At 44.4% G+C, this 25,617-nt stretch overlaps 1 protein-coding gene across 8 annotated transcripts in view; it reads left to right on the forward strand.

The window, feature by feature from the left end:
* The window catches only part of LOC130182287 (RIMS-binding protein 2), a 61,532-nt gene extending 36,732 nt beyond the window's left edge, over positions 1–24,800 (forward strand). For 2 of the 8 annotated variants that reach the window (XM_056397091.1, XM_056397098.1), the window contains 26 exons: positions 523–606; positions 754–843; positions 1,103–1,225; positions 1,309–1,413; positions 1,655–1,705; positions 2,483–2,515; positions 4,363–4,543; positions 5,369–5,473; positions 5,901–6,106; positions 7,753–7,859; positions 7,951–8,060; positions 8,148–9,023; positions 10,484–10,635; positions 10,764–11,243; positions 11,340–11,717; positions 12,481–12,636; positions 12,904–13,746; positions 14,436–14,535; positions 16,267–16,409; positions 16,659–16,827; positions 17,674–17,742; positions 18,465–18,512; positions 19,256–19,413; positions 19,506–19,577; positions 20,381–20,500; positions 21,014–24,800. In XM_056397091.1, the coding sequence (XP_056253066.1) occupies positions 523–606; positions 754–843; positions 1,103–1,225; positions 1,309–1,413; positions 1,655–1,705; positions 2,483–2,515; positions 4,363–4,543; positions 5,369–5,473; positions 5,901–6,106; positions 7,753–7,859; positions 7,951–8,060; positions 8,148–9,023; positions 10,484–10,635; positions 10,764–11,243; positions 11,340–11,717; positions 12,481–12,636; positions 12,904–13,746; positions 14,436–14,535; positions 16,267–16,409; positions 16,659–16,827; positions 17,674–17,742; positions 18,465–18,512; positions 19,256–19,413; positions 19,506–19,577; positions 20,381–20,500; positions 21,014–21,352 (5,298 nt within the window). In that variant the 3' untranslated portion in view covers positions 21,353–24,800. The remainder of the gene's footprint in view (positions 1–522; positions 607–753; positions 844–1,102; positions 1,226–1,308; positions 1,414–1,654; positions 1,706–2,482; positions 2,516–4,362; positions 4,544–5,368; positions 5,474–5,900; positions 6,107–7,752; positions 7,860–7,950; positions 8,061–8,147; positions 9,024–10,483; positions 10,636–10,763; positions 11,244–11,339; positions 11,718–12,480; positions 12,637–12,903; positions 13,747–14,435; positions 14,536–16,266; positions 16,410–16,658; positions 16,828–17,673; positions 17,743–18,464; positions 18,513–19,255; positions 19,414–19,505; positions 19,578–20,380; positions 20,501–21,013) is intronic. The other 6 variants (XM_056397093.1, XM_056397095.1, XM_056397096.1 and 3 more) reach the window with 6 other exon arrangements.
* The last annotated feature ends 817 nt before the right edge of the window (positions 24,801–25,617 follow it).

Here is a 25,617-nt window from a genome sequence, read left to right on the forward strand (position 1 = left end):
TCAGACCACAGATTGCGGTTTAATTATCATTATTGTCTTGCTGTGTCACGACTGGTGAGAGTATAGTATCTCTTCCAGTCAGCTGCTGGTGGTCTGCAATTAGCCTGTGTGTTCTGTAGCTTCCCCCCACACAGTCAGTCTCAGTGGTAATACTTGATTGAGGTCCTGTGGCCACGCTGAAATAAGCTGATTTCTCCTATGCTGGTCCTGCATGTAAGCTGCATTTAGAATAATTAAAGGATGCTAAGCTTTTTAATACCTCATTGCTGTCATGTCAGAGGTCAATATGGAAACTAAAGCCAATGTTTTCTGCATTGCAGAATGTAAATACAAATAATGTGTCATGATATTACATATTGTTTTTCATGGTTTTGCTCTTGTACAGTGAATCCTGCTCTTTGTCCTGAGAGTTTGTTCTGTTGTAAACCCTGTGAATAACTAGATCTAGTTTCAGAGCCGCTCTAGATTTCAGAACGAGGATTTAGTGTAACTGTTAATGCTTTGTTATCGTTGTCGGTTCAGGAAAGTGAGCTGAGCAAGAAGAGAAAAGAATGTGAAAACCTTGAGCATGAAGTAAAGAAGCGACAGAAGAGATGTCTGGATTTGGTAAGAGATCTTCTTGCTCCAGTGTTTCTGTCTCATGTGCCGTCTGGCCGCCCTCCAGTCTAGTCTAGTATAAACACTACCGTAGTGGACGTAGTGACGACTTGGGAGACATGGATTTCCTCAGTTTTATTTGTGGTTCTGTAACAGGAGAGCCAGCTTGAGGATGAGCGAGGCAAAAATGAGCAACTAAAGGAGGAGGCAGATCTCCTCAGGAGGAAGGCACAGCTGCTCGACCAGGTCAGTGTCTCCCTGCGCTGTCAAGGTTTTTTTGTTTGGTTTTTTTTTATAAGCTGGATGGCGTCTGTCATAGCTGTTAGAATAATATTTATTTTACCCTCCAACATACAGTGATGTTAAAACAGAGCACTACAAACCTTCCTATAAGAGAGTATAAACAACTTCTCAGTTTAATTTAGTTCAGGTGTAATGTGACTGATGCTAATGATGTTATAGAGAGAAAAACGTCCAGTCAAGTAACCTGCTGTTGTTTCTCAAGACTCGGGCTGAGAATGAGGAGCTGAGGGAAGATCTCTCTGAAGTGACCGCTCAACACAATTCAGTTCTCGAGGAGAACCAGAGACTCCGTGCCAAACTGGAGAACCTAGAGCAGGTCCTAAAGGTACAGTCAGGGTCAGATACTCTGTGTATGATATTCAGTTTCACTCCTTACCATTGTCTTCTGATCGTTTTTCTTTCGAACAGCATATGCGAGAGGTCGCCGAGCGAAGGCAGCAGCTGGAATTGGAACATGAGCAGGCACTGGCTATCCTTAAGTTCAAACAGGATGAAATCAAACGGTTACAGCGGGTAAGAACCGCCGCCTCTCACACACTCTCCATGTTTAACGTAGATACTTTTCTTGCTTATATCAAACCTTTATGACCCCTTGGTTGCTTTGAGCCTAAACTGTGGGAAATGGGGCTTCTTGTCCAGCAGGAGGCAACCTTTGGGCACCTATAAAGCACTGAGCTCGCTGTGCTCTGAATTAGACTTTTATGAGCAAACAACCAACATTGCACTGACTTTAATGTCTTTTTTTATTCATCAGGCTCAGTTATTCGCCAAGAGGGAGCATGAAGGAGTGGTTCAGATGCTGGAGGTGAGTTTGTGTTACACCACTGTGACTACTCATCAAAAAAGACAAATAAATGATAAATGATGTTCATACCGTCCAGTGCTTTTATTACCTCACAGTAAAGAGTTACCAAAATAAAACTCAAAGCTTCCAGTGTTTATAAAGTCACACAAAAGAGTGGAACTTACTCCCAACATTAGAGAGGAGGAGTGTTTTTCAGCACTACCCGATTCCTGTCTGACGCCATCAAATCTTATTTATTGTTCAAGGTGTTTCTCATGTCCTTTACAACAACAAAAAATAGGATAATGATTTAATTCTCTCCCTTTCTGAGTAGACAGAAGACATCTCATTTCCACTGAAGCAGCATGGACGTACAGAACAGTGGGCTCTTTATTCTTATCGAAACACCTGGCAGAGAAGCAGTTGCAGAAAATACTTGTATTTTTTGTCGCACTCACGGGCCTGGAAAACCGTTTGAACAGATGGCTTCTCTGCTGTTGTGTGACGTTCATGTATGCTCTCAGTGTGAGTGTAACACACTTTGAATTTAAAATGAGTCCAGACAGTCGATGACAGTTGAAGTCCCGGTCTGTCTCACTGGCTTCTGTTTTTGAGTGGTGAAAAAAAAAAGGATAGAGATCAAAAAAAAGATAGAAGAGAGAGAAGAGCCCACAGCGAAAACTCAAAAATGTCATCATCCACACTCGATGACTGTTTTGTTGACTCTTTATGTCTGCTCCTTATTTGACACTGTGCATTTTGTGTTTGTTCCTAAAAGAAGTGTGTATTTTATTTTAGGATTTGACTCAGCTTGTGTTGCGGAGGGAGCTGGTAGAGTATAGCTGCTCCTGCTTTAAAAACTGCTCGTTTCCTTCCTCCTGCTTTGTTTCGCTCACTTTCTGTCTCTCTATTTAAACCCAATGCATCACAGGAGAAAGTCTCTTTCCCTCCCAAGAGCCTGAACTTTGTTGCCAAGTCAACACACAGCCTTCCTCAATCTGTTAAAAACATTTTTTTGAAAGATGATAAGGAATATGTGTGTCCCTACAGAGGGCAGGTGTTGGCTGCTGAAGGCCAAGAGACATTCTGCTGATACTGGCTCCTGACAGGGATTCTCTCGTCGACCTGGACTCAGACTGCTGTGTTTCTACTTTATTAATCTATTTTGTCTTTCCCAGATTCATTTTTTCTCTAGCATGTGTTTACTTTTATGTACATTTTTGTCCTTTGTGTTATCTTTTTGCTAACCAGAGTACACTGGACTGCATGCAGGTACTGTTAACCTTTAGCCTGCTTTACCTCCTGGGCCAAACTCTGTATCTCTCCTCCAGAAAACCTTCCCTGTCTCCTGTAGATAGAACCACCAAACCCCAGTTCCTTTTATTTAAATCCTCTAAATTGACAGAACATAATCAGGTCTGTGCACCATTTATGTTTTTAGATACTCAAATTGGACTGCAGTAAATAAATGCTTCACGTGGCTATAGAGGCCAATGTGATGTAGATACAGTTTTTTAGGTTACCAAAGTGTGTATAAATCAGGTCATTCACACTGGGTCAGATAACACTGTATCTGTTGCACAGTTATCAGCTTGTCTTGCTGGCATGTTATTGGGTCTTAAACACTGAAGTATAATTTCTCTTTTCATTAAGCCAACACATGACTGAGTCACTTTGTCACAGAGTATTTATTTGAGGTTGAAGTGTGATTTCTCTCAGTGTTTTAGTACTCACTACCACTTCAGCTCAGTGTAGCCAGATAACAGTTGAGTGCACACTCGGGGGTTTGCGTAGGTGAGAGCTAACAGGAAATGTTGTTCAGACAGTTTCGTGCACAGGCTTTTGTCAGATCAGGCTGCCAGGAAACTCCCACCGCAACCGGAAGTGAAATCAGCCACATATAGAAACTCAGCAGGGCTGAGGCCAACCTCGGTAGTGTTATGGCAAATAACGCTGTTGTCTAGTGACTTTGTTTAAAGTGATTGCAGTGTAAAAGACAACACAGTGTAGCTTCTCACAACCTACCTTACCTTCCAGCTCTGGTTTGTGCTACTGTTTCCCATCTCACCAGAAAACTACCCGCCTTTATTTCCCTCTCATTTTCTTCCCTCTGAGCCCATAATCGCTTGTAACTTGTGTTTGCAGCCTTAACATGTGTTTCATTGACAGTTTATATTGTCTGTCTTGCAGAAACCCAACCTCACATTGGAATACTTTGTTTTATAATACATTCTTTATGCCTTATGTAAAGGCATGGAAAGGGCGGAAATGTGTTGACTGTATGTTTGTGTCCGGCCACCAAATTAATCGTGAATGTAAAATCAGATGTAAAATTTAATGTGACAGACGTGTGTGTTCATTCATGATAAAAAAAGGTTTCCATAGTTACCAAGAAAATGTCTGTATAGGGATAAGAGGTTTCTGCATGACACTGACAATTTATAAAGGACGTTACTTTTTCTTCTTCTTACCGGGTTATATCCCTCCCTTTGTGATTCTATTAAAGGAGAAATTCACCTTAAAACACAGAAGAAGAAAAATTTAAATTATAGCAATTCATCACACAGTTACCACTGAAATGTATAGTGTGGAAAGGTGGAATTTCCCTCTTATAGTCGTATCACTCTGATGGTTAAAAACTGTGTGTTTTACTGTATATGTGTTCTCCTCATGTGTAGTCAAAGGTGCGAGAGCTGGAGGAGAAATGTCGCAGCCAGAGCGAACAGTTCGGCTTGCTGTCCCAAGAGTTGGAGAAGTTTCGTCTGCAGGCCTCAAAGGTGGACCTGGCCGGCTCTAGCATCCTCAACAATCCAAGCCTCTCTGTTCTGACCAATGGGGTGGGCCTGACTACAGAGCGAGGTGAGACACACCGGCATGGACATGTATTCACACACAAAAACACAACTCGCACAGCTGAGAGAGAAGCAGGTGATGAGCGCTTTAGGTCACGAGAGACTCCTAACTGAAATTAGATGCAGCTCTGATCAGTCTCTTGTGATAGAAAAGATATTTAACAACCAGGTGAAAGGAATAGATTGCTTTGGTTCATTTATGATATCAGCAGAATGTTAACCTGGGTAATCGAATGAGTTTGTTAAATTGGCAAATACACAATGTTGTCAACAACCACAGATCTTTGAAGTAACATCATTCACTGATGACTCAGAACTAAACAATAAAGTCAAAGTGTCACTTTGAGTCAAACTATCTGCCTTCCTCCATCTTTTTCCAAGATAAACTTCTAGTTAAATCGTTATCTAACCATGATTCAGCTTCCATAGTATATATATACTGTATGTTAGAGTTCTTTGATCCTTTCTGTTCCAAAAGAAATCTTCAAACAACAGCATCAGTCCACTCGTGGATCTTCAAAAGCATCCAAATCCTGTATTAACTGTCCCATCACGGATGCGTCTTTTCAGGTTTTAGTATTTCTCTGTTTTTCAAAGGGATTTTTTGTATCAGTAAAACAGAATGAGCATAGTAGTAGGTGTGTGTGTCACATCTCAGCTTCTTCTTCTAAGGCTGTGAAGTTAATGCACAGGCATTTTAAATGATGTCAGAGTATCCACTTTAACGCAGCCCCATCCACAGCTGCCATAAAACTAACAGTGCAAATCTAGTCCAAACCTTTCCTTCTGTGTGTATCCAACCTCTTTCTCCTACACTGTTCATGTGTTTTAGACTGCACTGGTGGCTCATGGGATATGGTGTCTCTGGGTGAAATAGCCTTCTGGAGTCTCGAGGGAGGTGACACTCTGTCATGCCCCGAGGGTAATGATCCGCTCGGTACGCTCTCCGTCTCTGTTACCCATAATATGTGTTGGGCACCGTCACAAAAGCACGGCATGTTCTGTCATCTCACCCACCGTCACAGTCCAACACTGTAACAGAGTTTGTCTGTAATTATCACCATTTCATGAGGGTCAGAGAAATGTCTGTGGACCGTGGAACCAGTTAAGCCCCTTAACAGCGCTGGTGTGACACACGTTGCCTCAAGGTAGTGTGACCTCTGACCTCAGACAGATGGAGACGGGATTTTTTCCTCCACTGTTTAATCAGCCAGGTTCAACCTTGAGCCTCCTGCATGTCGACCAGTGACCTCACCCACCTGAATGCTGAAGGATTCAACCACGTTAACCAGTGAGAGGACTGGAAGTGTCTGTTAAAGTCATGGATTATGTATTATCCTCTTCCTCTCCCTCCCTCCTGCTAGATGTGGCCGCTGCTCTGCGGATGGGGGCCACCCCCCACGCCGCTGGGCTGTCCAGGGTGGAGCGCTCGCCCGTCACCAAGCACCGAGAGCTGCCCACCATCAGCGTCAGCAAGTCAGGCTCTTCCTCCAGCAAGTCAGAGACCACACACCTCACCCCCAAGTCTGACACCCACCTCAGTCCGCACAAATCAAGCCCAACACATGAGGTACAACCCCAACAATGTATTGTTCATCTGTTGTTTTCACACAATAATTAACATTTGGATGAGGCTGAGAAGCTTTCAGCTGCAGACCCTGAGCAGCTGATGTTGCACATTAATAGAAACATACCAGTTTGTAACCATGGCTTGAAATGACCTTTTTTAAACTCTAAACCTAAAACTAATATTGCTGCTACATTTGAGAGCTGTCTGAGATCCTCGTAATATCTGTCAGACCCAGGTTAGAATGGGTTGGTTAGTGTTAAAGCGCTGGTTGTAGGCTTATGAAAACGCTTCTTTAGCCTCTTGATGTTCATCCAGGTTATGTCACTGTGCACGACCCCTCCTTGCAATATTTCTGCTTTCTTTGTCTCTACATAGACAAGCAGATCGCTCATCAAGATTACCAAGACGGCTATGCACGAGCACATTGATTGTGTGGGTTTAATGGATTAAAAAGCCCCCTTAACCTCTCTGTCATCTCACGCGAGTACAGACTATAGCTAAATACACTACAGCTCCCTCTGCTCATACGCAAGAGACATTATTGATATCTGATGCTTTGATTTAGTATTTTTGCGGTGTAACGTCTCCAAAAAGTCAGTGTGTGGTCTAGCGTGGCAGACAGGTCGGTGGTCTTTCCATCATGTCACTCGTCTGCCCATAGTTCAATAAAGCTTATATTTAGTGAAATAATCCACTGGCCACTGTGGATTATGAAGGTTATACAGTAGTAGTTGTAAGTGATTATCCTGAAACTAGGTTTTCCCAGGGAGCTATAAATACATTCTCTCCTATTGTGTTGTGAGTAGTTGGTACGAATGGAAATCAAACTCCACATCAGGTATCAAAGTGACTCCAGCAGCAACAGTGACTCATGAATATTAATCACCGTATAATAAGAATATTGTATTTTCATGTGAATAATCATTTATGCCGGCTAATAACTAGCTGTGTATTTACAGTAATACCTTTCTGTATTTCTGTCTGCACAGTCAGATATTTCCTCCCACATGTGCTCAAATATAATCTTACAGTCAGACACCATGATTTCCTTTACTGTCATTTCCAAACAGACATGGCCTTTCAAGATAACAGTTTTCATATGTTTAAAACAGAGTGTACACTCATCTAATTCCAGTTTTAATAGTACTAGTATTCTCTGCTAGAGGTGGGTTTCAGTGCTGAGAAATATGGTATTGGACATTGCCCTTAAGAAAATGCCCTCTAGTGTAAGTGGGGTAGACAAATATTTAAAAAAAATATTATATAAAAAATTATCATAAAGTTGAATCGTCACCTCCTTAAAACAGTTAGAGAAACAGTGAACATCATAACTTTCAGGAAGTGAGGAGTTATTGTAGAGCTGTTAGCATTAGTTTCAGCTAGGTGTGGCTAATGAACTGGCAACTGGTTCTTAGTTATTAATAGAATGATGCTTGTTTATTCAAGCCATTACACACAAACAACTCCTTTGCTTCTGCTTTTCATCAAAATAAGATTCCAGGTACATCAACATGTCCCACCAGAAGAATACAACTATTTTCCCCCTTCTATTCCCTTTTGAATGTGTTTTTTCTGACATTAATGAAGGCAGTTTTAGAACGGCCTGCAGGTCCCAGTGATTCACCATCTGTTACTGGTGTTCTCAGGTGGACACTGCCAGTGAAGTAGAGGAGCTCGACATTGACGTGGCCCCGGCACCTTACACGGCGAGCAGAGGAGCCGCGAAGCTTCAGGTTTTCATTGCAAGATATAGGTAAGTATTATACGAAGGCAGAGTCAGCTCACTACCTCAGGTTTGCTAATATGTGATGAAAATAACTTCCTGGTAAATTTACTTTGAACAGTTACAATCCTTATGATGGTCCCAACGACAACCCTGAGGTGGAGCTGCCACTTACTGCTGGAGAATACATCTATGTGTATGGAGACATGGATGATGATGGCTTCTATGAAGGTGAGTCAGGAGGATGATTTATTGTATCTACATGTTCCCGTTCCTGTCTGTACGTGGTATTCAGTATGTCACCGTGGTTCCTTTCAGGTGAGCTGATGGACGGACGGAGAGGGCTGGTCCCCTCTAACTTTGTAGAACGTGTATCGGACGATGACGTCATGAGCACTCACCATCCAGAGACAGGGGACATGTCCCATAACTCCCTGCTAGACAGCAGCCTGCACAGTGCCAGCCACCAGCATCACCTCCACGTAGGCGCCAGCGCCTCAGAAGTGACAGAGGCCTCCGCTGCCTCTGGCCCTGCCTCAGCCCCCTCGGATTCAGCATCGGCCTTGGCTGTCCCAGCCCCCCTCACCAACGGCCTGGACTTGGATTTGGAGGAGGTGGGAGTGGACATTGTGCCTTACCCACGTAAGCTCACCCTCATCAAGCAGCTTGCCAAGAGCATCATCATTGGCTGGGACCCTCCGCTGGTGCCGGCTGGGTGGGGCAATGTGTGGAGCTATAATGTGTACGTGGACCAGGAGCTGCGGTTCAATGTGCCCTTCGGTGCCCAAACCAAAGCAGTGCTGGAGCGGCTGGACATAAACCTCAAGGCCTACCGCGTGTCAGTGCAGAGCCTGACAGAGAAGGGCCTCTCGGACCAGCTGCGCTGCAGCATGCTGGTCGGTCGGGACGTTTGTGTGGCGCCCACGCAGCTGCGCGTGGAGAGGATCACCGCCACCTCTGCCAACCTGACCTGGCTGCCCAGCAATAGTAACTATGTGCACATTGTGTCCTTGAATGAGGAGGAGTGTGAGCTGGTGAAGGCTGGCTGCTACTCGCTGTGCCTCAATAACCTCTTGCCCAGCCTGCAGTACACAGTCAAAGTGGAGGCACGGCCGCACCGCACACCATGGGAGTTACCTGTGGAGCGACGTGAACACAGAAGCACTACAATCACCTTCACCACGCTGATGGCAGGTCAGGATTCAGTATTTTTCTCTGCTGTCAGATCCTGTAAAGGTGTCATTCTAACTGTACACATAGTCTACGGATCATCAATCGATCAGACTATTTTACCTATTCAAAATCAAATCAAGAGTTTAATCTCGATAAAAGTAAGAACATGTTTGGCTCAAATGTTTGATCCAGATCAAGGATTTTCTTTTGGAAATAATAAGTTTGATACTGTAGCTCTGTGAAAATGGCTGATGCCATTAGTTAATTCAGATACACTTTTTTACACTACACACTATTTTACCCACAGAGCCGCAGTCTGACGGCACATTACTGGTATAGAATTTGAGATTCAAACAAGATGTCTGCACCTAAAATAACTGTATACATTAGATACATGTGTTTGTGTTCCGTTTTGCAAAAATCAATCTTTTGTCTGGAAAACGTGCATTAGCTGCTTTTCAGTGTGTGTGTGTGTGTGTGTGTGTGTGTCTGTGTGTGACATTTTCAATTGTAACCATACGCAGATGTGGCTGTTAGTGAGTGACATTTCGAAAACAGTCCAGCCGGTTGTGACACACAGAGGGGGGGTTTGTTGAGGCAGTTAATATCAGGGACTTGTCTGGTAGGCGACCCCTCCCATAGCCCCTCCCGTAGCACGGTTACCAGCTCTACGTGTCAGCCCCGCGTATTGTATCTCACACTGCAAATGTACATGTCTTATATTCAGTAGTGATGATTCTCTTCCTCCTACACAAGGTCATCAGTTTATTCATGAGAGCTGCCACTGTGAGCTGCTCTGAATCACATTTCCTTCATTAAATAACCAGAGCACATTGGCCCAGAATGCATTGCTTGTAAAAGGGAAAGAAAACAGGCGACTTTTCCTCTGCTACACCGACTGATGAAGTACTGATGACATGAATTAAACAGAAGTAGAATTATTTTTCTGCCCTGCCCACAGAACACTGCATCTTTATATAGAATCTGAATTTCATGTAAACAAGGAAGTTTGAATGTGAGGTTTTGGTATTTTGATGAAAACTGTGTCACTGATGTTTTGTTTTTAGTTTTTAACCCTGATCATCACTTGACGTCAGTTTGTGGTACCATCTTCTGTTCCTCCCACTCAACAGTATTTTTATTTTTCATGAACCAACTTTAAGCCTGTAAGATGTATATTTCTGATCAGTGTCATATTAGATGTAAGTTGTATTTCTCTAAATGATCATTCAAATTTGCTTAAGTTTCATGCCCACACTCTGGGAACCCAGGTATATGGTCTCTAAGTTTCTTACTGTCCCTGTAGAGTGTTAGACGGCAACTTTCTTGGTAAACCATGTTCCCTTTGTGATCATTATTTCTTATCCCAAGCAATGTATTTTCAATATGAGCATTTCATTTGATCGTGTAAATATCTATAATCATGTTTCTCCATCTTCTGCTTGCCACTGGCTGTGGTGTGATGCTTCTCCTCCCTGCAGGTCCCCCTGATGCTCCTCTGGATGTGCAGCTGGAGCACGGCCCCTCTCCGGGGATCGCCCTCATCAGCTGGCTGCCGGTCACTATAGATGCAGCCGGGACCTCCAATGGAGTGCGTGTCACTGGATACACGATATACGCTGATAAGAAAAAGGTAAGAACTTCCAAAGTCTTTTGTTTAAAATCACTTCACTTATTCAGGACGTATCTGTGACTTTTTTTAAGCTGGTGCTCCGTTTTATAACGTCACCGTGACATGTACCTGTCGCTCTCCTGTCCAAGGTGCTGGAGGTGTCTTCCCCAACAGCCGGCAGTGCTCTGCTGGGCCCCTCTCAGATCCAGTCCCTGCAGGCAGCTCAGGAGCTCACTGTCCGCACCATGTCCGCCCATGGGGAGTCCTGTGACTCTTTGCCAGTCAATGTGCCCTCCAAGCTGGCTGCCATCATGGCAGGCCCAGCTATCACTGCCCCAGTTGTGCCACCCCCCCTACCCTGCAGCCCAATAGGTCCCAGTAACATGCCCTCACCGCCGTCCTACATAAACTCTGCTGCCAAAGTCTCCATGCTGCCCAGCACTTTGCCACCAGACACACACAACACTGGCCTCACAGTGGAGGCTGCTGCCAACCCTCCTCATGCTCTCCACTCAGAAGGTCTTCTCTCATCTGCCTCATATGTGAAGGCCTGGGCCAACCCCTCATCTGCTGCTGCCTTGGCTGTGTGTGAGGCCACATTACCAGGTGCCCCCACCATCACTCCAATGGTAATCATCCTCCTATATATGAGACGCAACGTTTTTATTTCTCTGGAGTGACAAACGTAATTAAACAGCACTGCACTGACTCTCTGTCATCCTCAGGTTAATGTGACCTCCCCCACCACTTCAGCACCCCAACCATCTCCAGTAGCAGCACCTGCACCGGCACCGGCAGCAGCAGCAGCAGTGTCGGAGCAGCACAGAGACACCGACAGCCCTGGAACGATACGTCCTTTCCCATCCATCACAGACTTCATCGAGGACCCCAGTGCCAAGCTCGGGACCCCTGAGCGCATCCCTACCCCGCCCAAAGCCCCGATCACAGACCTCCTTAACCCTCAGGAAACTAACCTCCATCGACCCCCCAGCACCTCCCCGCTGGAGTCAGAGGTAGAGGAGGAGCGAGAGAATACCCGCCTGGTGTCCATCGAAGAGTTCTTGAGACAGGACCAGGAGCCGGCGTACTGCGGGAGGCAGCAGGTCAGCCTGACGCTCACCTGCTCTTTGAAACAGTCGACTCTTCACCACAAAAATAAACGGAGTATGTTCTGTAGCTATAGCTGAGTCTGATCACGACTGAGAGCTGGTCTGACAGGGGTGGGGTGGGGGGGGTGGTTAAGCTTCGTATTATATAACAAATAGATGTAGTCCACATATAAAGTCGCTGACGTCCTCTGGAGCCTTGAATAGTCTCGGTTATGTTGAGCTATTTGAGCAGCTATTGACCTGAATGTCATAATGTCCATCAGCTGTCAGATATAAAGGCAGAGAGCATTAAAGCACTGCTCCACTGATTTAGCAAGTTATCAGATTTTGAACATCCTCAAAAGGCCTCATACAACTTACTACAGCAACTCAAATCCATGGAGCTCCCCTTTAAGTTATACTTTTTTAGTTGGTAAGTATTTTTGCTTGTAAAGCAGCCTGTCACATTTTTTCTAATAAATGAATAGAGATGCTTTGGAAGTTTTTAGCATGTGCAGCTTGATATTCTGCTCATATAATACGTTTGATTCATATTTCTGTCAAAGGAGCTGTTTCTCAAAAGCTAAATCACGTATCTCTAATCATTTCTGTATTTGTATTTTTTATTTTCAGGTGTACATTTGAATCTACATCATGTCACTATCGAACCTACAGATTTATTGTTTTAGTCAGACAATGGCAATAATAAGTAAGAATTTAAAAAAGATAAATTCACACTGGACGGTTTGATTCACGGTGTTTGCTGACGTTTTCACAGAGTTATGGCAGAGGGCTTGTGGAGCCTCCCAGTGACTACCATGCAGACAACAGCCGATCAGACCTGTCTGACATCCTGGAGGAGGAGGAGGAGGACCTCTACTCCGACCACCTCGGAGAAGTCCAGGCCAGGGGCTACAGAGTTGGAGCTAACAGGGTAAAGGAAGGAGTTGCTCTTTATGTTGTGCCTATAATGTGCTTCTTTCAGTTGCATACTTCAGTTCCCACTTTGTGGCCTTTTAAATTTTCCTGAGGGTGTTTGATTGTTTTCGTTTTTTCTTTTTCTTCCTTTTTTCTCTTTCCTTTGCCTGGCCGGGTTCTCGTCACTTTTGTCTGCGCTTCCCTTATTTTTACTGAACAATGTGATTTTCCATCCCACCCTCACCAACCCACTCTTGCTTGCTTTGACCTGTGGCCCTTGTAGTCATGCAAGATGGAGCCTCCAGACAGTGATGAGGAGGTTCTTGAGAGGATCCTTAAGTTGCCCCCTCAGGTCTACCACAGCAAGCAGCTGTTCAGCATCCCCGAGGTGACGGAGGAGGAAGACAGCAGTCAAGAAGAGCCTTTAAGCCACCGCAGGCCCAGGCATAGCCACCTTCACCCCAGAGACTCAGAGCGCCTCCATCATGTCCCCCAGCATCACCAACATCACTCCAACCCCAACCCACACCCACACGTCCCCCAGCACCATCACCACTTCAACAGGGATCCCAGATCCCTAACCAAAGAGCCTTTACCCAGACACGGACCCTTGCAGGTCAAGCCTAAGACGCAGCACAGGGTGCACTACGCAGACACAGTGGACACTATGAGTTATCCTGAAGAAGACATGAGTTTATATGAGGGTCCCAGCAGCAGGCGGGTCTCAGCCCGCTGTCCTCCCCAGCCGACCCCCAACAGAGGAGACAGAGTACTGCTCAGAGGGCTAGGGGACCGCCTTAGGAGGGAGGCCATGCTGAGGAGTCAGATGGCTGTCGCCGCGGCAGCCAGCCTCAGCCATGGCCCTACCCCGCCAAGACCCTACCCGGTCAGCAAAACAGTACGGACTCTGAGGGCACCTGTTGGTCGTGGGGTGGAGATCGACGTGGAGTACGGCACAGATGATAACGAGGAACCTGCGGAGTACAGTCCTGGGGAGGTGGTGGTGGAGCAGATGAGCTCTGAGTGGTGGGTGGAGGGGGCTCAGACGGAGCACTGCAGGCCTCCTCACCGCCGAGGCCTGAAGGCCGATCCGCTGGTAAACGTCGCTGCAGGCCAGCCGCAATGGGTGTGTTGTCCCAGCCCGCTCCTCTCCCCTGTAGCAGTGTGGATCTAACCTTTAGCGGAGGTCACCTCACTCCACCGCTCAGTAGACAGCAACTTACTTCTCCATCATCATCCCTGCAGCGGACAGAGGGAGCAAACAACCGACAGTTTATATCGAGTATTGGCATGTGGCTGCCAAACATTTAAACCAGGTCCTCTTTCACTATCTGGCTTCAGACTTCTAATCTTTACAATTCAGCTACAGCTGAAACATATAACTGAATTTGTTCTCCCTCTGTCTGACTGCACTAAATCCCGTCTCTGTCACGTCCTCCTGCACCTCAGAAACCACTCAGCTCTTATATATCTATGCATTAGCTGACAGTGTATGTGCTTTGACGTGTGTCTGCTAAGACTACCACAGTGCAAAGAAGGAACATGCTTATGTTGAAACGGCAGAATGTGTGAAACCCTGGGTTTTTGTATTTGATGAGGTTTCAGTCTCTATTGCAATAAGTAAGCACTTAGTGGATTATCAATACACGCAGCGTAGATTGTGAAGTATTGTGTGTAGTATGTAAAAATGAACAGCTACAGCTGCTGTTCATTTTTTCTGAATCCCTGAGGTGTCCTCTCCTCCCCAGCAGTAATTGAATTTCTTTGTTCGACATTTTTCTTATTGTCCTGTTTGTTTTTCTGTCCGTTGAGCAGGAGCCCGGCCAAATCCCTCCTGCTGAGGCAGGTCCATCGTGGGGAGGCCAGGCTGAGCTCTCTTCTAAACCAGTGTGCTTGCAGGCCAGGCAACTCAAAGGTCAGAGACTTTTTCCTCTTTTGTCTTCCTGTTTCCTCCGTCTCATGTTTGTTTCCCTCTCTTAAGTCAATTATACAGTGGAAATGTAAGAGGCGATGCTGACACACCTGTGCTTTCTGTTGGCAAGCCTCCCCCTCTCTCACATGATGGCAGTCAGATTAGCACCTTGTGTAGGGAGAGGGAGGGGGGGGGGTCAGAGAGGAGGAGGCTCTGTAGCTGCAGTGGAGAAGTGGGAGAGAGCCTGCTAAGCTGAGAACCGGCTTAACCCAAAGTGGCTTGTCATGACAGGAGGAAGTGACAGACATTAAAATAGTAACCTCGATTAGCAAGCAAAGAAAGAGACGCACAAGCCCCTCTCTTTTTGTCTTCCTCCCTCCACATCTCCCCCTCTCTCACCTCTTCTCTGCTCATGTCTTGACTACACACTCACTTAATGAACCTTTCTGGCATGTACAGTTGACTACACACACAAATGCATAAGTGTACACGTGCGCACAGATAGAGGAAGAGAGCAGGGAGAAGTGCTATCATATCTACTAGAGAATCATTGAGGATGTGAAAGTGTGCAAGTTGCCTGCCCGTGACTCTTGCCACAGATGGGCTGATTCTCCATAATGAGATAGAGAACGCGTCTCTTCAGCGCAGCTTAAAGTCTCACTACAGCTCTATAAATTTGTCTCGCTGTCAAACAGGCTACAGTTGTAATGTCTTTAATCACACTGGTGTCATGCCTCGTGTATGCTCTCCTGCTGCGAGCCAAATGTGAAGGTTGCTTTGCCTTATCTGTGACACGGACTGTCTCAAAATCACCTCTGATCATATTAGTATTCTTTTTTATGTTAGATTAGAGAGTGGGTCACTCTGTTTCCCATGTTGCTCGGTTGCTGCAGATCATGAACGAGTGCACGTTTGTCGAACGGCTCACACAGCTTAGGATCAGTGGTTTAGCTTGATTACCTCTTTTAAGGACATGCCTGTGCCGGGCAAATACTGTTCGTAGCAGCGCTACAGTTGGTGGGTGGTGGGGGGAGGGGCAAGCGGGTTCACTTTTTGCAGAACTAATTGCATGCACAGCTTCTTTGCAAAGATCTGTTACATTGAAAGTAATACTGAACTGCGTTGAAACCATATAAAAAATAAAGTTTACAAAGCACACCATATAAAAGCACAAGAAGTACAGGAAATAAATTACATGACAACAAAGGATTATGTAGAATAATGAATGAATCAGCTGCAACAACCAGTTATTTTCATTACCAACTGCAGATTATGTTCTTGATCCATAAAATGTCGAGAGAGTTGTGTTTTGTTCAAAATGCAATATGATATCAATATAAATTATATTAATATACATAGATATCAATACAATATCAAAATGAAAGTTTACTATTGTACAACAACGACATGCGTCAAATCATCACATCTGAGAAACTACAACTTTTCTTAAAGAAATTGACTAAAATGATTGTTTATCAAAATAGTTGCTGATTTATTTTCTGCTGATTAATTAATTAAATCAGATTAATTCAGTATTTCTCTAAAGAATCAAGTTCAACTTTTAAGAAGTGGTTGAGTGTTGAGGTCAAGTGTTCTCAACATAACACTTCACTCATCAAAAGAAAGACGTGTGTGAACACTCAGCTGAACGCTGTAGGCATCTTTTAATTATCTGTGTGTCTGTGTGTGTGTGTGTGTGTGTGTGTGTGTGCGTGTGCGTGTGCGTGCGCGCAGGTGGTGTTGATTCACCAAAGATGAAAGGAGACAGTGACATACGCATCTTTGTGGCCCTCTTCCCTTATGATCCCATCACCATGTCTCCCAATCCTGACGCTGCTGAGGAGGAGCTGCCCTTCACTGAAGGACAGATCATCAAAGTATGTCCTTCACTGCTCAGACACACTGACAGGCATGCAGGTTTTCCATTCACAGCAACCTTGATAAGCTCACATTAACAGAAAGACCACGGCCTGCCAAAGGTTAAATATGCGTCCTGCAGAGAGACATTAAATGAACGTAATGGTCACTGTGGAGCTTTTCTCTACCTTTTACCAATGTTTGAAGCCTGCGAGGCTTTCATTCAGTAGTTCCACAGAGCCAGCAATGTGTTACTCTCCTCTCCTCAGGTTTACGGAGATAAAGACGCAGACGGGTTCTACCAGGGGGAGTCGGGTGGTCGTCTGGGTTACGTGCCATGTAACATGGTGTCTGAGATTCAGGTGGAGGATGAGGAGACCCGGCAGCAGCTGCTGCAGCAGGGCTTCTTGTCCACAGCGGCCTCCATGGAGAAGATAGGTATGTGTCAGTTATACTCTCTACTTGCGTTGTTTGCTGTTACATATTAAACGTGTTACACTTGAAAATGAGTGTATTTGGATGTTCTTTACCACGCTGTAGGTGCAAATTTTAATGTCTTATTCATAATATCACCGCTGTTCATGTTTAAGTGGTAAGTGAAAATAGCAGCACGAGTGTAGCAGGATCCACTGCTGTGAATTATGGACCTAAAAGTGAGACACGTTGATATATTTTTTGCCTGCAGTCCATTGGAGGAAATACTTCAAAGAAAATTGAAAGCTTCTTTCTGGAAAAGAGGAGGTGAAGTAAAAACCCCCTCTTGTCTGTGACCAATTGGCCCAGCAGGAGGCTGAAAGACAGGTCTCAGATCAGACTTGATTTCAGTTTAACTAATTAAAATGGATCCAAAACTGTGGCATTGTTTTGTATGTTTTTATGGTTTCCTGTTGACTGTGTTGCTATTAAGAAAATCAAAACCATCTCCGTGTTCTCAGTCACTGACTGTGTTTTCATGCAGGTGTCTAAAGAATAAACTTGAGTCAAAGTGTTTGCCTGTGGTGCGTGGTAGCGAGCCACCCAGTAAAATCCAGCAGACACTTTGCTTCTGTTTCCCGCTCTCTACCCAGAGCGGTGTTTGCAGATGGTTTAACCTTTTCACTTCCACTTGTTCTCACTGCCGTGTCTGCTGCTCGCCGGTTGTCATTTTTAAATTGCTCTTCACTTGGCTTTTCATTGTCTACTTTGTCTGGTCTGCTTCTCTCAAAAGTTACACCTCTGTGTTTCTTTTTGGTTTCATTTTATTTTATTTATTTTTTTGGTTTTCCTTTCTAAAATTCCATAAAGGCACTCGCACACACGCACAGCTTCCACGTCGCCCTGTTCCACCGCCGAAACCGAGACGATCCAAGAAAGGTGTGTCTCGCTGCAGATTGCGGCTTCCCACCTCCCTCCTTTCTTCTCCTCTCTGGTTTTCTGGTTTGCTTCTCTTTCTGTCTCTTTCACTTTAGTTTTTGCTCTTTCAGTTGCTGCTTTTCACTCAGCGAAGGGTGGGGGATTTTTAGGTCAGCTGCTGTAGTCATGAAATTAGCTTCTCAGCAGTATGGTCAAGTATTACCAGTAGAATAGGCCTCCCTCTACTGTAGCTTCATACTCTGTCAGAAAAGCTTAGTGTTACTCTTACTGTCTCAGTGTAGATAGGTGTTTCAGAGTAACTTCATCTTTCCACAGGTTAACTTGTTATGATTTCATTTTTGTCAGTAACACAACAGCTTCACAACTGTTAAAATGCACATACACGAGTACTGAGCCACTCTGTTTCAGCTTCCATTGGATCTTCATGTAATACACCGCAGACGCAGCAGCAGAATGTGGCAGCGTCTCTTATTAAATGATAATCTCACAGAAAGTCATTTTGCCAGGCTTCTGCTCCTCTGTCCTAAATGCATTACATGATCCCCTAAACCTGAGAGTCACTTATTGAAGCATCTGTCTCCTCTGATCTCCATCTGTGACTTTACGTACTCCAGTGTGATGCCTGACACGAACTGTGTCTTCAGACTTTTTGAGCTCTAATTTGTGCATGCGATCGTTCTGCGTTGTGCTCACGCTCTTGTCCCTCGCCTCGTCTCTTCCAGTGGAGTCTGCAGCACTCTGGGAGGAGAGCGTAGACTCCTCCAGCCAAGGTTTGTGGTTAACCCTTTGAACCTTCTGCCTCTCTGTTTGCTCCTGCATGATCAATGTGCACCGGAGGCCAGCATGTGTTTACTTGATATTTTATGTATTTAAGTGCCATTTTGTGAAATCTGTTTTTTTTTTTTTTTTAAATGGTTAGAACCATGAGGACTGTAACATCAGGACTCACCTTCATCCACCCTCAGGAGGGACTGTTTGATTGGTTCGGGGTTCACTGAAGAGTTTGGACCTTTTTAATGATCCTCAGTAAAGGAAAGAATATTAAAAATGTACCTTCATCAGGATGGAAATGATTAAGATAAAGGAACATGGTTAGAATGGTTGTTCTGAGAGAAGCATCAATTCAAGTACCAATGTCTTATGGTCTTAAACTCTTGGCTAACCCCCAGCTCTAAATGTCAAGCGGTCCCTTCTTCTAACTCCTCTTTTCATTTCACAGTTCAAGTGGCATCATTTAATCATCAAATATTTTCATGTCTTCATTTTCACTAATGTGAGGGAAATAAAAAAGCCTCTCTCTCTCTGCTAACCTCCTGTTTCTTTATTTTGACGTGTTTGACTGCAGTGCTGTGACTCTTCCTCAGCTTAGCATGACGCTGAGTGAGTCGGACATGCAGACACAATGAGCCGCATGCTGATGAGCTGGCTGGGACTGCAGAGACGTCTCACGCCTCTAATTATCAAGATGTCGGGCTGAACTGTTTCTTATTGTTCTTCTCTGTTTGACTGACAGATCCCAGCCAGACAGCTGCTGTAGCGGCTTCAGCTGCTGCAGCAGTCGCTGCAGCTGCGGCGGCGGCACCTGCAGGTAACCCCGCCCCAGGAGCTCGCAGGATGGTCGCCATCTTTGATTATGACCCACGAGAGAGCTCCCCCAACACTGACATAGAGGTCAGAAGATAAGTGATTTATTCAAGAGAAGGCGCTGAATGTGTAGCAGCAGTTGTTTCATTATCTGTCCTGTTTGTTGTGGCTGTGTTCAGGCTGAGCTGACCTTCAGTGCAGGAGACATCATACATGTGTTTGGTGACATGGACGAAGATGGCTTCTTCTACGTAAGTGTCCACACGCCTCAAGAATCTTTTTTTAGTCGTTGTAAATCTGTTGCTCTTCACTTCCTAAAAATCCAGTTACTCTTTACTGTGTCCTCCATCACAGCAACACAACAGACTAAGAGGTGAAAAGACACATATAGAATCAGTAAATTAGAGTGAATGCATTAAAATGATATAAAATATCTACATTATCTAAACAAACTGTAAATCTAGCAGTGCCACTCTGTGGTGTGTGCACTATTTATAATATAAGTATAGGTATGTAGGTATTAGTATGAAGAACATATGCAATATACATGATAATATATTAAGAAGCAGCATGGGTAAAATACACACACTGTACTGTAATAATACAATATATGAAATATATATATATAGATATGTGTGATAGAATATAATGTAAATACAAAATTATAACAATAAAGTTGTCATACCGTTTTATTATGTAGTTGATTGACTGAAACACACCATTAAAAACATACATGTGCAACATACAATAGTGCAATGAGCAGGCAGTAGCAGATAGGTTAAATAAAAAAATACCACAGAGCAAATCTTATAAAATAACAAGATGAGTAACAAGCGTTCCCTCGTGCATCATGTTGTGTTCAATGTCTGTAGGGAATAAAGGACTTCTTATATGTGCTCCGGCTGGCCCTTGGGGCACTGAATCGACGTCCAGACTGAAGCAGTTCCAACAACCCTAACCCTAACCCAAATACAGCTTAAAGATAATTCAGACGATGTCTTGAGTTGAGTTGCAGCCTTGTGTTTGTATCTGATGTGTGTGTCGTATCTTCCAGGGAGACTTGAATGGACACAGAGGCTTAGTGCCCTCCAACTTCCTGCAGGCGTTACCAGAGGAAGCTCCAGCAGAACTTGTCTCCGCTCCGCCTCCACCAGAACCCAAGAAGGAATCACAGGTAGCTCTGCGTTTCCGTCTGTGTAGCAGGCAACATTATGCGTCATGTTCACAAATCGTTGACATCAAAAAGTTTCTTCTTTTCTGACTTATTTATTTTTCATTACTTGTATTTCCAGTCTGCATCCTGTCGTTTTTGTTCTGTTTCTTTAATTCTGTCCTGTCACATTTCTTCTGCCCCACTGTCTCCTGCATGGCCCTGTGCAGAAGCAGAAACGAACTGTACACTTTGAGACTTGATCGTAAGTGTTTTCAGACAGAGCTGTAGCCGCTCAGTGATCAACACTAGTGTCCCCTGTTCATGTCCACTTCCTGTAACTGTAGATCTACACTGCTCCTCTGTGTAGGATCATACACCCGCCTCTGGATTTAGTTTATTGAGACACAGGTGAAAAAGTTGAGAGAGCCTCCTCCTCTGTGTGTGTGTCGTAGTGTTTCCCTTTTGTAATATCATTTAAAACATAACCAATCTTTAGTTGTTGTTTAATAAAAAACACTTATATTTCTCCTGAAGGATCCTGGGACGTCGTCTACAGAGCCACAACATCCCCAACGCTCGGCAACAGAAGAATCTTTGCACGCCCAAACAGAACCTCCTCTCCCTGACCCAACAGAGTACACACACCTAGCACCCAAACCGGCACCCACTGCAAGCCCCGCATCAGCCCTGGACCCTGCTCCAGGTCCAGCTGTTTCTCCAGCTGCAGTGGAGGCCTGCGGCTCCCCTCCAGCCCCCCTCCCAGCAGACAGCCCCACAAAGACAGACTGCTCTGCACAAGGCAAGAAGAAGAAAGGCTTTTTCTCCAAAGGCAAGAAGCTGTTCAAAAAGCTGGGATCCAGCAAGAAAGAGTGAGAGTCGGGACTTCTGCCTCAGGATCCTGGCGTCAAATTCAAAGCACTTTTTCTGTCACTGTTAGTCTCAGTTGGTAGTTGGTGCAGTTAGTGTTTATGAGATCTAATACCTGATGAGTTAACCGTTAGTAATTATACATTTGCCTTAGAGCACTGCTAGACCAGCTGTTAAATATAGTAATCTCAAATATCAACATTCAGCTTACGGCATGTAGAGGTGCATGTTGACATGCGCAAACTCACACATATACTCTCTGAATACTTCCTGATTATCTAAGATTTCCCACTCATTAGAGGCTTCAGTGCTTGATCAGATTTATGTAGAACAGTCTGGTACAAAATGATGCTGAACAGCAGCTCCAGACTTCAGCCCAACTCAGACACAGCTAATTAAGTATTAGCTTTAATGCTCATGTACTGGTGCCACTTTATTTATCTGAAGCAAACCAATAGAAGCTGCAGTCTATCTCTTCTGTGTCACTATAAAAAAAATGCACTATCCATCCTGAATGGATGAATTTTAAATATGTCTGCGAGTCCCTCATATGTGTTTATTGTCTTTAAGAGTATTTATACAGTACTTTGTACAGAACATGTTATTTATTTGTATCAGACTCTTGCCCTCGTCACCACCACATTGCATGATGGGACATCAGGGTCATACGAAGCTGTCGGAGACAGTGATGATCCACTTTGATATGTGTAGTTTAGATTTCATTTGGGGTCATGACTGTTAGTTGAAGTGGAACATAGTGTTAAATGTAAAGAATGTGGAGGTGTGTGTGTGTGTGTGTGTGTGTGTGTGTGTGTGTGTGTGTGTGTGTGTGAGTGTGTGTGTGTGTGTGTGTGTGTGTGTGGATGAGGCTGCCCTGTCCACTGGTGAGACTGAAAACAGACGATGCCTTTCTCAGACAACTCTCGGTGTTTGTGACCTCAGTCACAGCTGGCCTAAATGTTGCATACTGTATATTTTGTGTGTGTGTGTGTGTGTGTGTGTGTGTGTGTGAGTGAGAGAGAGAGAGAGAGAGAGAGAGAGAGACCTGTAGTGTTTGTAATATGATGTAGTGTCAGGTGATAGGGAGGCTGCTCTGTTAGCTTAAAGGGCTACTAACGATTAATCAGTTAATCTTTTCAGTCAATAAAACACAGTGACAAATGTTTGACAGATTTGCTTAAACAATTAACATATAATGATAATATCTAAAGAGTTGTGCATTAATTCTCTCCTGACTGACTAATCCGGGGCTTTTCAAAGTCGGACACTGTGGTTTACCATAGACAACTGCCCCACTAACAGCCCCACCCTGCCCTGAAGATGAAAACAGTTTTTAATCTGTCTGTTCACAGGACAAATATCTGTGGACGACTGGGCAGAGGAGAGAGTGGATGAGACTGAGCCTTAATACTGTCAAATCAATAATGAAAAAATATATCGGCATGTCAGAAAATAAAGCAACATGAAAAAAATGTCATATTAATAGATTTAGTGACTCTTGTTTCTAGTCTTTGTCTTACTTCTGTTTGGGGTTAACCATGCTGTAAGTTTTACAGATGTTATAATTGGATGGGAGTGAGAGACAAAAAAACTCACCCACATGTTGCCATGAAGTCTGTTATTCAGCTGCTGGCAACAACTTGACACCGTTTGATCACCTCTGGACTAATTGATTAACCGACTAATCATTGCTGCTCCAGCTGATTTATCCTGTGAGACTCTACAGGCCTGATGCTAGAGTTAGCAGTTAGCAGCCTGATGCTAAACACGCAGCTCTCCCTCTGGTTTGAACGCAGTGACACTGTATTTTAAAGGGAGCAGTTTTCAGCTGTACTGAGACAGACTGCAATAAGTTGTTTTTGTATGTCTTTTCTTTTGCCTCCACGTTGGGAGTGTAACGACGCTCGGCTTGTGGTGTGTGAACACTGGGTCACACAGGTGAAAACAGTGCAGCAACACCTTCATCAGCCCGTGCAGTGTAGTGGTGATTCCTTCTGTTAGCATCCTGACATTATAGACTGTTTTAGTATAAACCCCCTCTAGCAATATAGCGTATTGTGCACTGCAGTACTAGAACAATAGAACCATGCAGTATCTCTGAATGCTTTGTGACGGCTTTACTTCAGTGCAGGTGTATGAATATATCAGCGTGGATGTGAATGTGCGGACCAGGCCTTAGTATTCACGTGCAGTGACTGTTCACTCAGCCTGGTTGGGTCTCCTCTCTCCTCCGCGTCGACATAGGGCTGTTGGGTAACTTCTCAGGTTTTTACTCGTAGTTTCTTATTCATGCTGAGCCACCTGTTGTTGACTCCGGCTGTCGAAAACTGCAGAATATGCCAAAATCTTAGGTGCTTTGCCTGTTACCATAGTGATGAGAGACCAAGCATCCAGCAGCACGAGGATGAGTCGGGTGGGGGGTTGAAGCGTTGATCGGACCTGACTTCATCCGTGCTACTGAAGTTGCCCACACATGGGTAGATGGAGTCACAGCTGATGACACAAGTTGGAGGCAGTTTATTATTTTTTGTCTGTAATTGTCATGAATGTTGTAATTGTTTGTCAGTGTTACATGGCGGGAGCGTGATGATGCCAAGAATAAAAGGCAGATCGACACAGACACTTTAGATGTGACGGAGCCGGGAAAGAGGCAAGACTGAGGCTGTACTGTACGTTCTGGTTTTGTTTTCTTTATGTTGTTCTGTTTTTGTTCTAAAGGGGGAGTGGATGCTCAAAAGTTGCCGAAAATGTACAGCGAATATTTATACTGATCTTGTATTTGACGGCCTTTAATGCACAAGTATTTCTCTACCTGCTGTGTAGTGAGTAGGCGGCGCCACTGTTGACTGAATAGGACCTAGACCCGTGTAGGTGTTTTAGCTCAGCTGATCTTATTTAGCCTTACGAGAAGACCTTGTTTAGTCTTAATATGTTGTTTACAGGATGTATATTGACTGCATGCATACCAATGTTATACCCATGTTCGGCCTTATTTATGTTACTGTCATATTTCTGTTTTTAGGCTGATCGTCTACAATATTTGAGTTGTAGATTGTTGATGCAGTGGAAACGAAGCTGTAGGAGCTTTCTGTATATAATGAACAGTGTTGGGAGTTGTGGTATATTTTCATACGCGCGGGAAACTTTTCTTTTTTTTCTTTTTCTTTTTTTTTTGTTGTTGTCTTTCCTGACCTGCATTCATTGTTTGAAACCAGTGGAAGATTGACCTTTTTATATATTACTGTTTTTATTATCCTTTTGGAAGCTCATCTGTAAATATTTTTGTTAATATTGTTTTTCAGTTGTTGTTTGTTTTTTGCATGTCCAGGCAGTGTGGATGGAGGAACATTAACTAAAGATGTAGAACACAGAGGACTTGTTGACTTGAACTTGTGATGGTTTCTTTCAATATGGATCTTTTTACAGGAATAAAGTATGTATATTTTCACAGAAACACTGAGTCCAAGACGAGATACTTTTTCATTTTCATCTTTATTGTATATCACACAGATTACTCATCACATGTTTTTATTCAGGACAGTTGAAACATAAAATGGAGGAAAGAGTTGCGAGCTCTGCCCTGCGCCACACGCCGCCCATGTGAAATAACTGCAACACTCTGGGTGATGTGTGGCCTTGCGAGACAAAGCAGCTTCCTCTTTTGTGATTTCCTGCGCGGGCGCCATGCCGGGCCAAGTCTCTCCCTGAAGCCAACAGTACACTCATCCATAAAGTAGGAAACACTACACTGTGGCAAGGAGTTTAGTAGTGCTTTCTACTTTATGGATGACTGCACTGTACATCCACCGTTCCTCGTCCGTCTTCTGTCTTTTTTCCACACTTCTCTCTTCTTCTGCACCTGCGCCACGTCTGCAGCTGCACACACCAACCCCCATACCCCCCCCAACCCCCCCACCCCCACCCCCACCCCACCACCCAGACACACACCAAACTGAAACCTCTCAGCCCAATGCACACCCAACGCTCACACAGCCCTCGCTCTTTGTCAAACCAGAAAAATGCACACTTCCTGAGTCGTCTTCAAACATTTGCACGTAACTTTTTCTCCACACAACTTGTTCGAGTACAAGAGAAGCCCATTAACGTGTTTGTACGAGACCGAAATCTGCCTCAAGTTCTCCCTCAGTCCAGTTTCTGAGGCAAAAGTCAGAACTGAACGGCCAGAGGAAGCGCTATCTTGAGGAAGCCATTTTGGCAGGCATGAGTAAGCTTTTCTGTCTGAGCAATAAGTACATTCAAAAGTCATGTAA

Source organism: Seriola aureovittata, chromosome 15 (genome assembly GCF_021018895.1).
Source record: "Seriola aureovittata isolate HTS-2021-v1 ecotype China chromosome 15, ASM2101889v1, whole genome shotgun sequence".
NCBI lineage: Eukaryota > Metazoa > Chordata > Actinopteri > Carangiformes > Carangidae > Seriola > Seriola aureovittata.